A 15,884-nucleotide genomic window follows, 5' to 3' on the forward strand; every position below is an offset into this window, starting at 1 on the left:
GTCACATAAAAACCCACATGGCATGATATGCCAGCGTGCTTTTCTATGCGAATCACTCTACCATCAATAAACATACAGTAAACCTAATACATCCAGTGACTTCATCTGACAAAAAAAGCTACAGTATTTATCAAATGAGCGTATTATATATTAAGGAAACAAGACAAAATGAAGCTCATGAGAATGGAAGCCGTTTAAGACAGGCACTTTTTGAAACTCTACTTAAATTTTCACTGATGTATGCTGAAATTATAACTTAATCTGGCCTTATTTAACTATATTCAGATAGTATTGATGATAAGGAAGTATTTGTTGAATGATTAAATTATTAACATTGTATTAAAAGAGACTTATGTGCAGAGGCATCTAAATTGTGTCTTTCATATGCTTTGAACACTGTCTTTATGTTTCCCTTCTCATAGGACAAAGTGTATCTTCATTCAAACTATCTGAAGTTTGTATCATATCTTCTTTTAAAGCTTACAATGGTCACTGTAAGATTATAGTAACAACTAATATTGGAAAGACATAGTTTTAATGATGCTTTGGTAAAAGGCTAGGTATTTAATTGTTTTCCTCAACTTGGTGCTAAAGAGTAGTTGCAGTATCTGTACCAAAAATAGCTTTTGGTTGTTTTATGCTTTTATATTCACCAGACTTGTGCATTCATCTAATAATAATTAATAATGTTTAATCATTTGAATACGCATATGCTTTAGCTTGAATAAATGCAATCTGAATGTATAGGTAAGGATGGATGGAGATTGAACATTTATGCCTTCTGTATGAAAAGAAGGAGCTTAGAAGAGGAGCAATCCAGCAGGAAAGGAATCTTATTCTTCTTTAGAGATGGGTGTGCAGTGGCAGAGTTGGCTCCGTCGTAGTTGTTCCCCCTGTGGAAGTTTATCCTGCGTCCGTGTGTCAGAGAAAGCTAATCCTCTAGCAGCATTCCTCTGGGCAGGTGGAGGCCTGGTGCAGCCTGTGTATCTTCCATGGTCCGGCACCTCCGCAGGCACCGTTTTCACCGCAATGACACTGGAAATAGGGTAGCCGCAGTAGCAGGACTGTCACAGGTGACTGAATGTCATTCTGGTATGGTTGAAGCCTCAGTTTCTCTCATTTCTTAGAACCCTAGGCTGGAAGTTTTGTACTTCTGTCAGCAGGAAAGTCAGCTGGGCTTAGTATTTGGTGCCCTGTGACATTAGTCTAAAGAATGGTTTGATATGTATGCCTTGAAATATGTAATTAGAATATTTGCATGCAACGTTGAGATTGTCGTTGGTGAAAATGTCAATAGCAAGGAGTAGAATCAGTCTGGTCCCGGCGTATATTATAAAAGACAGTGTTGTACAGGAGTGAAAGGCTCCTCCTGGTCTTCTCAGAGAAAGGCCTGTACCAGTCCTTCCCATCTAGGGAGTCCTGGTTTTGATGTGCTCAGGCTCCTTTCTCATTGCTTCAGTGAATACAGGTGACCACTGCATTATAAATGGGACAGAAACAAACTTGGCTTGTCTAAAAATAGACACTTGGGGCCGGGAATGAAGAGGCCAGAAGGAATCTTTTCTCCTTTCTTACTGAATAGAGACTGATCTTTTTTTTTTTTTTTTGATCTATGCAACGAAGACCAATAGTTTTTATATATGATCTGGTGAAAAGGTCTTGATTTCAACTTTTTTTTTTATTCTTGCAGCTCACAGCAGTATCATCAATTGTGCATTTCAGGACCAAAATGTCTATGTGATTTCTCTTTTCCTTTTAAAAACTCTGTTGTCATATTAAGCTTATTGATGTGTTTTGATGATTTGTTCTTACACCCTTAAAATGGAATTTTTCTTCTTATTATAATTATACAGCAGCAAATTTGAAGAGCAAGAAGCATTTGCAGCAGGGTGATCTCCCTTGGCTTGTAAAGATTCAGAACCTTCTTTTCCGTGTGTATGAGTGTGAGCCGCCCTGTCTTCTGTCATGCCGTGCCAAATCTTCCATTTAAGTATTGTGAAAACTCTTTGTTTTTTTCAGGTCGAATGAGTGATATGGTTGTGAATGGTCACCCAGTAGATTCAGAGCCTAAAGAAGATGAGCCATGCAGTGAAGAAACAGATCCACTGCATGACCTGTTTGCTGAAATTTTACCAGAGTTGCCAGATTCCTTTGAAATAGACATATATCACACTGAGGACGAGGAAGAAGGAGAGGAGGACTGTGCAAACGCAACGGATGTCACAACTACGCCCTCAGTGCAGTACATCAACGGGAAGCAGCTTGTCACCACGGTGCCCAAGGACCCGGAAGCTGCAGAAGCTAGGCGTGGCCAGTATGAAAGTGTTGCACCTTCTCCTAATTTCTCAGACAGTTCTGCAGGTGATGCCCACCAGTTTATCATAGCGGAGACGGAACGGGCAACTGCCACGCAGTTGAACAAATCTAAAGAAGCCACCACCGAATTGTTAGAAATCACGTGGAAACCCGAGACCTACCCTGAAACATCTGAACACTTTTCAAGTGGTGAGCCTGATATTTTACCTACAATCTCACTCCATGAGGATAAAGCCACCAAATGGGCAGAGTCTATCACAGAGAGCAGTCCAAACCTTGAAAATTCTGAATCTGAGCAGCCTAAGCCTATACCTCTGTTTTCTCAAGAGTCTTCAGGAGAGGGTGCTGTTGACCAAGTATCTCAAAAAACCATCTTCTCTGGGGCTACAGAAGTAGCACCAGGCAAAGAGGCAGGACAAAGTCCTACCCTGTCTACCTCTAATACTCTTTCAAGTTCTGTGTCAGTAAGCATCTTGGAGGAAAAACCAATTACCCTAACAGGAATCCAGCAGACTGATGACTCCTCTTCTACCATGGAAAATTTGGTCAATATAACACCTAAACAAACGGTAGAGTTCTCAGGGAGTATTTTAACCCCTATTACTGAAGGGTCCGGGGAAGTAGAAGAATATAAAAATAAAGTCTTCTCCATGGTAACTGATTTACCACAGGGAAATATTACAGATACACTCATCCCTTTGGATATAAGCAAGATAATGATCACAGACAGCCATTTATATATTCCTGAAACCACCACTCCTTTGGATTCAGAGCTTCCTTCTGTAGATGGAAGGCCTACACAATTTGGAATCCAAACAGATGCTTCTGAGTGGGTTTCCAGTACACCTTTTGAAGGAAGGAAAAGAGAAGAAGACAAAGAGGAAACTACAAATGCAGCCCCCATCGTTGAAGTCCAATCGCCAGCACAGAGGTCAGAACACTTAATTTTCCCTCCAGAATTAGAAAGCCCAAATGTAGCTGCACCTAGTGATTCAGCTACCTGGGAAAGTTTCGTGCCAGAGACAACACCCATCCAGTCTGAAAAGGAAATGGCAAATTCTACTCTTGCTTTTAGAGAAACAAGTGATTTGGTCAATTTGGAGACACAGCCCTTTAAGCTTAGTAGTAGCAGCCAGTCCCAGGTGGAGGGAGTGCTGCCCACTCTCTCAGGATGGCCTTCCTCTCTTTCTATGGAACAGGGCTCAGGAGATGCTAGCGCTGATCCAGAATCTACCATTGCTTCGTTTTTATTAAATTCAAAGTCTGAAATCCAAGTCAGAGAAGAATCACCTAGTACACTGTTTCCCAATGTGGAAACTTCGTTCCCCTCTGAGCCAACAGGGTTAGCTCTGAGTCCGGTATCGGACAGAGGAGTTGCTGAAGTTATGAACCAGGCATCTAAGGAAACACCTACTTCAGAAGTTCCAGGAAATCCAAGCTTCCTGGCAGAAGTAAGGGACTTTTCTACAGCCTTTCCTTTCGGAGAAGATTTTAGCGGTGACTTTAGTGAACAGTCAACAGTGTCTTATCCAACAATGAGAGAGGAAAGAGTGGGGACGGAAGGCTCTGAGAACAAGCAAGTTAGAGATACGCAGACTCCATCATCTACACCACCTACCTCAGAGGACGTCTACCTAGTGCCTGCCTCCAAAGGACTCAACAGTACCCTGGCCAGCACCTCAGCCTTCCCCTGGGAAGAGTTTATTGCCTCAGCTGAGGGCTCAGGCGAGCAGCTGACCTCAGTCGGGAGCTCTGTCGGTCCAGTGCTTCCCCTTGTTGTGGACAGTTTTCCTAGTACAGAGTCTCAATATCTTGATGAAGGTTTTCAAGAAGTCGGTGCTGTGACAGAGGTAGAGAAAAGATCCACTGTTTTGCCGACAGCAGACACTGGAAATACTGTAGAGCTGACAGAAAGCAGGGACATAAAGGGAAATACCACAGTGTCAGCGGACTTTCCCCAAACAATGGATCCAACCAAATTATGGTCTAAACAGGGAGTCAATACTGTAAAACAAACCATTGAAAGTGAAACAACACCTGAAGCAAAAGCTCAAGAACAAAAGACTTTTGAATCTCTCCATGGATCTCTTGCACCAGAACAAATAATTTTGGAATCCCAAACACTTTCTGAAGATAAATTCCAAACATCAGAGCACTCTCTGTTGACAACAATGACATCATACGACACTAATGAGGAAATGGGGGAGGAAGACATGGCCACAGCTCATCAGTCTACTCCAGGTCCAGGGATTAAAGGCTCAGAATCATATACTACTCATCCCGAGACTACTGAGAAGCCACGTTCTTTTCTACTTACTGCTTTAGTGACTGAATCTGTACCAGCTAGAGATGTAGTCATGGATACCTCAAATCAAGAACAAAGTACACAACTCTTTGAAAAGGGTATGAGGTCAACAATTAGAGAGTCAAATACTTATCTCTCATTCTCTGGACTGGGATCAGGGGAGTCCTTGCCTCCTCTGCCTACAGCATTAGTGACTTTGACTAAAGTGGAGCAGATCATTAGTACGTTGTATCCTGACACATCTCACACGGGTATTTTAGGAACAAACGTTTTAACTGATAAAGTAGAAGACAATGAAATAATAGAAAATGGGACAGATGAAGTTGGAATACTCATTTCCAAAACAGGCAACATTTCTCAAGAAAGTAAGGAAGCACCCAGCACAACTTTGAGTGGTGATGCTGGACCAGAAGGACTTACTACTCCACCTCTTCCTTTCACCAAGCATATAGACATGGAACATTTTCCAGATCAGACCCTCATGTGGGAAGATGAAATCCAGACTCATACACCTCATACCATAACTGGACAGATTATTAGTGAGAATTCTTCAACATCAGAAACTGAAGCAGCAACGACCTCTTCCACTGCTTTTCTGGATCAAACTTACAGAATCGAAATGACCAAAGCATTTGTTGCATCAGCATCAAAACAACCTGATTTCTTTTATGTAAATTCTGGAGAAGGATCTGGAGAAGTGGATGCTCGTGATTTAATGTACACCTCTGAACCTACTCAGAGAACCAATCAAGGAGACAGCACATTTGCATCTGATGGATTCCTGGAAAAGCATCCAGAGGAGTCAAGGAATGAGGTCGGCACTACTGATGGACCAACAGCTTCAGCAATGCTATTGCATCACTCAGAGTACAATGAGAATTCCCTGTATTCAGCCAGCACGCTGCCCAGCACAGTGCCATATGAGAGTCTCACAGAAAGTATTGCAGATGGTTTACAAGACCATATCAGATTTGAAGGGTCTACCTTGAAGCCTAACAGAAGAAAACCCACTGAAAGCATTATTATAGATCTAGACAAAGAGGATGGTAAGGATTTAGGATTAACAGTTACTGAGAGTGCCATTGTTGAAATTCTGCCTGAGCTGACATCAGATAAAAATGTCATTATAGACATTGATCACATTAAACCCGTATATGAGTACATCCCAGGAATACAAACTGACCTCGATCCAGAGATGCCATTGGGCTCCCATGGCGGTAATGAAGAAATCCTTCAAGGCCAAGAGAAGCATGAGGCAGCTGTTAACCTTTCTGCTACCGAGGAGTCATTTGAGGGCTCTGGTGATGCACTTCTTGCTGGCTCCACTCAAGCGGTCTCCAGTGAGTCTGGAAGTTCTCAGGATGGGAGGCAGGCAGAAGACACAGGCTTTAACTTTGCAACTGGAATCCCAGTTTCTAGCAGAGAAACAGAAGTAGACACTTTCCTTCCCACAGTGGCCACCTTGCACGTTCCTAGTCAACTAACAACAGTCAGTCCAGAGACTGAAAAACCCAACATTGAAGCAGTTTCTCTGGATGATATATTTGAATCAAGCACATTGTCTGACGGCCAAGCGATTGCAGACCAAAGTGAAGTCGTATCAACACTGGGTCATTTGGAAAGGACACGGGAAGAATATGAGGAAAAGAAATACGAAGGTCCTTCTTTCCAGCCAGAATTCTTCTCAGGAGCAGGGGAGGCACTGACAGGTCCCCCTGCTTTTGTAAGTATTGGTAGCACTCAGCATTTAACAGAAACCCCTGAAGTGACAGAGGCACCTGATTCCACACATTACACGGAGACAGCACCTGCAGTTTTCTCCCTGGCAGAGTTGTCTCCCCAGACACCACCTTCTCCCTTCCCTGTCTTCATAGACAGTGGAGTCTCTGAATACCCAGAGGTTCCCCACACGAGGGCTCAGCCAGGTCCTAGTGCTGCCTCATCCCAAAGACCGCTAGACAACACCTTTAAGGAAGTTCGTGCTAATATTGAAGCAACCACCAAGCCATCCGGCGAAGAGGATGTCCCCAGAACTGAGCCCCTATTCTTGTCTCCTGACCCTACATTACATATTTTGGAAGATGAAAGAAAGCCTATCTTACTAGTAGAGCTGGAAACTTCTCCCACTGAACCAACTGTTGAAGAAGAAACTGAGATCTCACAAGATTACCTAAACAAAGCCAACAATCAGCTTCCAGGAGAAGTATTTGGAATGCCCCCCAGTGCCAAAACTCCAGAGAGTGGACATGTCCTGACAGCTGCAGATGACATTGAGTTGCTAGGTGCCACACAGCAGCCGCAATCTTCTGCTTCTCTGGCTTTCAGGGTTGAGACAGGTGTGGTACCTCAGCCCATCCCACAGAAGCCCGAGGAGCCCACCTTTCCTCCTTTGGAAATTAACCGTGAAACATACACATCGTTAATTGGAGAAAACTCCGTAATAACGACATCTGAAAAGCAAGGGTCAAAAACAATTCTTGATCACAGTAGTCAGGCAACAGCCAGCACTCTGGATCGAAATACTCCACATTTGGTAACACCATTTTCCATTCTGGACAATTCTAATGAAACCGCTTTCCTGGTTGGCATTAATGAAGAATCCGTGGAAGGCACAGCAGTTTACCTACCAGGTAAGATGTCAGCATTGATACATCTGTTTCCAAGGCTTGGATCAGTCTCTTGATTCTTACCTGTGCATGTATGTATATATACACATATATATGTATATAGGTTCTGTCCAATGTCAAATTCATAGAGACTTTTATATTGTTCAGGCCAAGCCACAGTAGTGAGTCATAACTTGAGGCAATGAATGTAAGTATGGACACTTCTGTACTTTACAAACATACTTTGCATTTTTTATGCGTCTCACGGACAACATACAATTGTAACATACAGTTATAGATAAAGTAAAATAATGGTCTAAAATTCAATGTGTTTTTATCCACAGCTGAAATATTGTCTTGTGTCCTACAATCATATATCATAGCAGTAAAAATGGGGGAAGAGCAGGCTTTTCTTTTAAAACCCCTTGACTTCAATGACGCTATTATGGCAGCACCATAATCGGCCAGGCCTTTAACATTTGAGAACAGTGAACTGCTTCTTCCAGATGCCTTGTGGTTGGTGTGAGCAACGACAATTTGCACTCTAGTGTGATTTCCTTGCTTGAAATAGTTTACATGACTCTCACTTAGTTCCTAGCCATAGTGTATTCAGTATGTTTACTTCTGCCTCTTGAGAAATTAATTCCTATTTATATACTGACTATAAAAACATATATTTGATACTACTTCATATAGATCATTTCATTTAATCTTCACAAAATGCCTTAGAACTCATCCTCTTACATGAACTCAATGTAAAAGGATAAGACATAGGTATTCAGAAAGGGTCAGTAATTTGCCCAAGGATGCACAGCCACACAATGGCAAAAAATGGGGTTTGACAAAGCAATCATACGCTGATGTCCATGGTCTTTTTACTGCCCTTTTATTGATGTTTAGTATGGCATAAAATTAACAACTGATATTTAATAATATATAAACCAAAACCAGAATATTTACTTAATAGAAGTAATCTTTTTGAATCTAGTCTAAAAAGTTTGCAAAGTCAGCTCTTATTGTTTGTTCTTAGAATGTTATTATTTAAATAAGAATCATAATGAAACACACAAATAACCACTATCACTACCTAGAAAGAAAGCAAGGGAGGGAGGGAGGGAGGAGACACATAATTTTGAGGGTTGTGTTTGCTGAAAACATGTCTCATTTTAAATCCTGTACTTTAGGTCATGGCTATTAGAATTATTCTTCTCGTCATATTAATATTACTGTGACAGATATTCTGCTTTGGGAATCAGAAGAACGCATTTATCAGAAGCTTGGGACTTTCATAAAGGGCTTATCATTGGAGTATTTTGTGAATAAAATTAATTCAAGGTAGTTGACACTGGGATTACTTTGGTATATAACTATATTAAATACATAATGATAATCTAGTGATCTGGCTAATATTTATTGTTTCATCAGTAAACTGAAATGAACTTAAAGACGTGGAAATAATTAGCAGATGAAAGGGAACCTCTGCATTTTCCAAACCACACTATTTACTGAGACTCAGCCCCTTCTGTACTGCAGTTCTGTAGACGGCAACTTGTGTGGGAGTGGCCAGCTCCTCTGTTTCAGGGTCAGCTTTCCCAGAGTACTTAGGGAAGAATGAGATGTTGAAAAGCAAACTTGTCTTTTAACCAGAACTTATTCAAGTTTACAGGAAAAGCTCCTTTCCCATCAGACTTGCCACATGACCTCACCGTGGTGTCTGGTGTCTATGATAGGAGTAAAAGCATGTCACAGTGCAGAGGCATGGCCACCTAAGTGTCAGCTGAATTCTGTTTAGTGTAGGCAGTGTACTTTAATATGTGGCAGACCAGGACTATGGGAAAATTTTTATCCTTGAAAATACAAGAGAAAGTACTTTAGAAAAAGCAAAAAAAAAAAAAATTAGAGAAACTGAGTAAGCATCTGAGATCACCCAATTTGAATAACGGATGTGTGTAGACTTGCCAGGCCCTTGGAGTTGTCCACGTTATGAATGGATGTGTAGACTCCTCAGAACCTGCAGTTGTCCACATTTTATTTAGTTGTAGGGAAGGTTGAGTCTGAGCTTCTTACCTGGGAACGGGTCATGTTACTGCCATAACCAGGGATTCTTCAGAAGTTACACATCCTTTCGCGTGCAGTCGTTTCAGGATTTGGGGGAGGCAAGATTTCTGAAACACGGTTGTGTCCATAGAACATATATTTTATTTCATTGTTTTGTAAAGCTTTTGAACTTCAACTGGATCCTCAGATATTTTAAAAATTAAGTATTTCTGAAACAATATTCAAATTTTTAATAAGAATACATATATCCATATTGCGTAACAAAATAACAGAATAAAATACATGCTTCAGAGGTATGAAGTATTTATTTTAGAAAATGCACCTTAAACTACTGTATTTCACTGAAAATTTATGTGTTTGCCTTTTCATCCATCTTCTAGGAGGCTTAGTTCTATTTATGTTTTATTAAGAAACTGTAATAAAATTTGGGGCTTCGTTTTAAGTGAGTGTTTTGTGTTTGGGGTTGTTTTCATACAGTAGAGTTTAATACCTATGTTGCTTTTCTTCAAGTATAGTTTAAAGGAGTGCATTGGAGCGTGTTTTTGGAAAGGCACGTTAATGTAGCAGAAGAAACTTCAGTGCACACTTTCGAAGACAGTTTCTGAGCATTAATTGGTAAAAGGCAATAGTAATTCAAACACTGGTAACAAGCCAACCTGCTAAAAGAATGCATGTTCTGTGTTCCCAGCCATTTCACATGAACTAACATCGTGTAAAAGAATACATTTCCATTCACTGTGCACATACGTGTAATCATCCTCAACTAAAATCAATGCCATTATCATGCCAACTAAATCTGCCATAGAATATATTAGTGGCCAGTTGGGGTATAATGTATTGTTTGCAAGTAATAATGATCAAATCCTAGAAATGAATAGATGGAATTTGTAACAATTAGTAATAATGCCAAGAAACACTCCAGAGTAAAGTTAATTTTATATACAGTATCTCTACACTGCTGCGGCAAAGCTTATTTTTATGGTAGAAGTAAGTGATGTTTTGTGCTAAAACACATTTTAACTTGGGAGGGGAGGCTAATTGTTTTTATTTTTCCTGAACATGATAGGACCTGATCACTGCAAAACGAACCCATGCCTCAATGGAGGCACCTGCTATCCTACGGAGACTTCCTATGTGTGCACCTGTGTTCCTGGCTTCAGTGGAGACCAGTGTGAACTGGGTAAGATGCTCTTGGCTGAAAAGCTACGGTACTTTTCTGGCAGCTATAATGGGAGAGAAGGTGTACTGTGGACTCCATCCGCAATTTCAGAGAAACCTGTGTCTAAACAAAATGTATATTAAATAAGTTAATCAGGCTTTTGATGGTTCTGTCGTTCCAATCCATACCCACCCAGGCTTCACAAGGCCATCTCTGTCTTTTTGTGAACATCTGCGCTAACTGAAGCTCCACCACCAGATGTGAGATTCTTTATTAGTTTGAGGGCTCACTGGATTCACCAATTAGCAATGGAAACACCTTACTCCTGATATTTTTGAAATTGTTTTAGAGTTTCCAGTCTCATCAAACAAACATTCATGAAAGAGAATTTCATATTTAAAAATGGAATTTTTGGGGTGTGTGTAACATTGTCCAAAATATAGTATAATGAACTTATACAAATTACTTTTTATAAAATAGGAGAATTAAATTTAGCTGCCATCATGTGTCTTATCTAGCAATCTCTCTTAATAGAACATTTTTGCCCTCTTTATTCATGCTTAAAATTTTATTTCAGATTTTGATGAATGCCATTCTAACCCTTGCCGAAATGGAGCCACGTGTGTGGATGGTTTTAACACATTTCGGTGCCTCTGCCTTCCAAGTTATGTTGGTGCCCTGTGTGAACAAGGTAAGAGCTAATACAGTATTTTATATCATCGTTTGTGATGAACGCTAATGGCATTAATTTTGGGACTTGTTCTATATGCTTTGTATTGGGAAAGTTCACGGGTTACGTTGGGTTCCCTGTATGTGACTAGCCCCAAACATATAAACTATAGAGTGGACTGGATTGCTTGTGTTGTTGATATGCTGGAGTCATAATGGGCATGCTGAAGCAAACTTAAGGATATCTGGTCATTAAAGAAATACGTATAAGTATTATTTCTGGGAACACAAGTCATTTATCATTTCATGACCAGTATGTATATCAGGACTAATGGATTGCCTTAATTTTATCCCCATAAGCATTTGAAATGCTGGGGCTTCTGCTCTTGTTCAGCCATAGCTAGAGAAGGCATTGACGCATGGTTACAGTGTGTTTTGTTAGCTGTGGCCTGCCACCTGCTTTGTGGGAGAGGATGCACAGCTGCTTCCAGGAACCTATTCCATCGAAGAAGCATCTGGGTTTCCTGAATGAAAGAAAGCCCCCAAATCTCCCAATACTTGTAATTATGGCCAAACTCACAGTGTGTTTCAGGTGGTTAGTGGTAACCCTGCTTACTTCATTGTTCAGAAATGGGCTACAGGATCACTTAGCACACTGAACTTCAGAAGGCCGCTTTCCTCTGCTTAAAGCTGTGAAGTGCTTTGGCTTTGATAAGAATGCTCAGTGCTGAGCTTCCATTCTACAAAGCAAAGTAGAAATATACTAGACATCCAGACATATTGGGCACTCTCCGTCTTTGTGACATTAATCCAGACGGTCACTACAAGAAAGCAAGAGTAAACCCATTGCCATCTGGACTGAAGTTACTGTTGTAGGGGAAGGCTAATGGCTACATTGTTAAGATTTGTTTTCTCTTTTAAAAATTGTCAGCATCAGTGTTTACAAATGAAAACAGACCAACATTCTTTTTTGGATATTTATTTATTATTTTGTGCCTGTAGGTACCACGTCACACATGTGGAGGAGGACATCTTTCTGTTGTTGTTTGTTCGTTTGGTTTAGTTTTTAGAAACAGGGCTTCTCTGTGTATTCCTGGCTGTCTTAGAACTCACTGTGTAGCCAGGCTTTTTAGGAACTCACAGAGATCCACCTGCTTCTGCCTCCCAAGTGCTAGGATTGAAGGCGTGTGCCACCACTACCTGGTCCAAGCTCATACTCTTAAAGTAAGAATAAGAAACATATTACTACACAAACACGAAAAGGGAAGACACTTAAACACTCTAGTGCATTGAAATGATTACCAACATGGAGTTTCCAGTATGGAGAACAAATAAAACAAAAGCAGACAGTAATTGACCAAATATTTGTTGAGTGCTTGTCCTGACACTGCAGCTCTAAAGATGAACCTTCAAACAGGGTCCACTTACTGATCTTGGTGAATTAGGGAAAACTGTTGCATCAAAGTGCTATGATTTTCCGAGTGCTAACAACTTTGCGTTGTGTTAGGAACTGTGGCTTAGAGAGGACAAGTGATGCACTCAAGCTGATGATCCTGAGCAGCTTTACTTTTAAGCCCAAGGTTTTCCAATATCTTCTTGCATCTGAAGCAATCCCCAAAGGCAGAGATCTTACTTGATGAGCATCTAATAGGTTAAGTGGGAACAGATTCCATGAAGGGACTTTGGGCCTCCTTACTCTCCCCTTTGCTTTGAAACGAGACAGATTGCTTCTTCATTAATGGGGCCACCCGACATTCAGGAGCCTCTGTTTCCTCTCCAGCAAGCCTAGCTTTGCTGCTTTTATTTGCTTCTGACTGTCTACCCAGCTGTTTACCAGCACAGCTGTACGCCTCCCATTCACCGCCCAGCACAGGAACATTTTTCTCTCTTCTTTTCAGGTTGCCTAAGAACAAATGTTGTCTTCATTAACAGCAGCGCTGTTGTCAAAAGGCTTTCTGTCCAAGGGGCCTGTGACTGTGTCATTGTTTCCTCAGCTGACCTTTGCCCTGCCTGAGTCACTGCTTCAGCCTCAGGAACTTTGGGCAGGGGACATATTTTGGTGAATGGTCACAAACTCTAGGAAGGGCTTCTGGAATACTAGAGAAACAGGCACAGACAGCTTGCTGTGAAGGCAATGACAGATTGCTGAGGCAAGGAGTCGAGGTGTTGACAGTGGCTTTAAAATTTGGCCGCTCTGGTTCAGAAGTGCAGAAAACGTCACCTCCACAGCCTATGGGACAGATGTTTATGGAGTAGTTTTAAGAGTGACTCTTCAGCCCCTGCCCTTATGAGCAGGAGTTACCATGTCTTTGTGTTGTAACTTTTGTGCTGTACAGACCGTGAGGCAGATGATACCCATCTATCGTGATGGGTGATGGGTTTTAAAGAGCAACTAATGTGGGGATCTCTGCCAGATCTCAGAGGTAGAATGCTTGCCCAGCATGTGCAAAGCTCTAGGTTTGATGCCAAATGTTGAAAGGGGCAAGGGGGGAGGAGGACTAAAAATACTTCAAAGTGTTGCCTTTAAAAAAGAAAACAGAAGCTGGGCGGTGGTGGTGCACGCCTTTAATCCCATCACTTGGGAGTTAGAGGCAGGTGGCTCTCTGTGAGTTCAAGGCCAGCCTGGTCTACAAGAGCTAGTTCCAGGGTAGGCTCCAAAACAACACAGAGAAACCCGGTCTCGAAAATCAAAACAAACAAACAAACAAAAAACAACAAACAAACAAATAAAAAAGCAGAAAAACAACAGCAACAAAATACCAAGATTCACATTATTTTTAGATCAAGTTGAAAAAGCACCAGAGAAATTTGTTTGTTTGTTTTCCAAGGCAAAATTTTTCTATATAACAACCCTGACTGTCCTGGAACTCTCTTTGTAGAGCAGGCTGCCTTCGAACTCACAGAGATTGGCCTGCCTCTGCTTCCCACTGCTGTGCCCAAGAGCAATTCTTAAATGTCCCATGGAAATATATGCTGGGAGGTGCTCCTTAATTTTGTAACTTTCCCATCACACAACTGTTGAATTCATGAATACTAGAAATTAAAGAGATAAAAATGGATTTTGACTTGACAGAAACAGAAGTTCCTTAATTCTAAGTGGTCTTCATCTAGATATTTACAGCTCTCAGACAGCTGTGGCTTAGCAAGTGTTTGTGGGACTTATTTATAATCACACTTACTTGTGAGGCTCAGTAGGAGGATTGCAAGTTCAAGGGCTGTTTTTCCAATTTAATGAGATGTTGTTTCAGTAAAAAAAAAAAAACATAAAGGAAAGACTAAGGTTATAACTCAATGGTAGAGCACTTGCCTAGCATGCTATGACCCTAGGCTCAATTCCTAGTTCTATCTATGATTTTTGAAAGGGAATATGTTTTACTTAGATACTGCAGGTGGTAAATTCTCCTACCTTGGTTTTAATAAAAACTTGGCTCCTTAATATCTGGGCCCATCTTTTTATAAGACTCCATGCACTATTACCTAAGGAAGGCATTTGTTTATTCTGTTGTGCTGTAAGAGACTTCCTGATGCTAACTACTATAATAATAATAATAATATAATAAAGGAAAAGGGCTTATTTAATTTCTAATTATGAAGGCTAAAAGTTCAAAACAGGGTAGCTCCATCTATCTGGTCTCTGATGGGGCCTACTTGCCATACCATGACACGATGGAGGACTAGAAAATAAACTAATCTCATGCAGAGGGTAGGGATCAAAAGAGAAACAAACTAGAGACCTAAGAGGGCAGACTTGCTCTTTCTATAGCATCCTACCTTAAGACACCCCAAAGCATCAGCGTCACCAGGTAGGGTCCCTTCGCCTACTTCCCTTCCATTCAGGTTCATGTCTGTCATAGCACCTAATGACAGCCCGATATCAGGGACTGGTCTCCAGCATATGGACCTCTGGAGGGTTAGGCACAACCAAACTGTGAATGGCTGGTGTGGTCAAGCACTTGAATTTTATGACTTTGGTTTTGTGGAAAAGAAAAATGTAGTTATTGACAGTCCATTTTAATGATAAAAGACAGAAAAAGAAAGTCGAACTGACATCACTCAGTTTATGGAAGATAAGAAAGTCTGTCCAGATTAATTTCCTGGTGCATTAATCAGAAATTTGGATCCTAATGCTGTGTGCCTTATCTTAGTATAAATGGTGAATTGCACAGTTAAGGCAAGCTGCGCAGTTACAATCTTGCAGTACGGATTTTGGCAGGAAAAGTGTTCTAAGTGGTTTCCAACTCTTCCTGTATAGGGAACCTCATTCATGGAAATCGATTTTTTTCCCTGACTTCCCCCCCATTACTGAATTCTTTCAAGCGAATTTTTCCCAAAAGGCAAACTAATATCTAACCGACCAAAATTGACTTCCTTTGGGGGTTCTGCCAGCCACTTTATCTGAAGCACATGGCTGTGTTATGCATCCTTCCTATGAGAATTAGGAGGTCCAAACAGTATCACAAGGCAACCTTCCAGCGCACATTATCCAGAACAGTAAGTCGGCCGCTGCCTGCAACAGACCTAAAGGAGTAAATCAGACCTTTGACTATTTGCAGAGATGAGCCACATTCCTTGCAAACTGTGACTGGAAAACACTGAAGTCAGGGGAGGAATTTAAATCCCTTAGGATGAAAATCTTAAAACTGCACCAAGAGGAATCAATTAGACCAGAGTCAGGGGGGTTGAGTTCCAGTGGGGCTACCATAAGCAGCATATAAAGCAAGCACTGGAAGGTGGTATTTTTTAATCTATGAATTGGTAAAATGATGGCAAT

General features: G+C 41.1%; 1 protein-coding gene across 2 annotated transcripts in view; it reads left to right on the forward strand.

The window, feature by feature from the left end:
• Window positions 1–15,884, forward strand: part of Vcan (versican) — a 98,965-nt gene that overhangs the window by 55,163 nt on the left and 27,918 nt on the right. The window contains exons 8-10 of one of the 2 annotated variants that reach the window (XM_041663548.1): window positions 2,020–7,251; window positions 10,352–10,465; window positions 11,022–11,135. In XM_041663548.1, coding sequence (XP_041519482.1) covers window positions 2,020–7,251; window positions 10,352–10,465; window positions 11,022–11,135 — 5,460 coding nt within the window. The remainder of the gene's footprint in view (window positions 1–2,019; window positions 7,252–10,351; window positions 10,466–11,021; window positions 11,136–15,884) is intronic. The other variant, XM_041663547.1, reaches the window with a different exon arrangement.

The sequence above is a fragment of the Microtus oregoni genome, unplaced genomic scaffold (genome assembly GCF_018167655.1).
Source record: "Microtus oregoni isolate MIOR12 unplaced genomic scaffold, Mior012 000014F_ref0000157, whole genome shotgun sequence".
Classification (NCBI taxonomy): Eukaryota; Metazoa; Chordata; class Mammalia; order Rodentia; family Cricetidae; genus Microtus; species Microtus oregoni.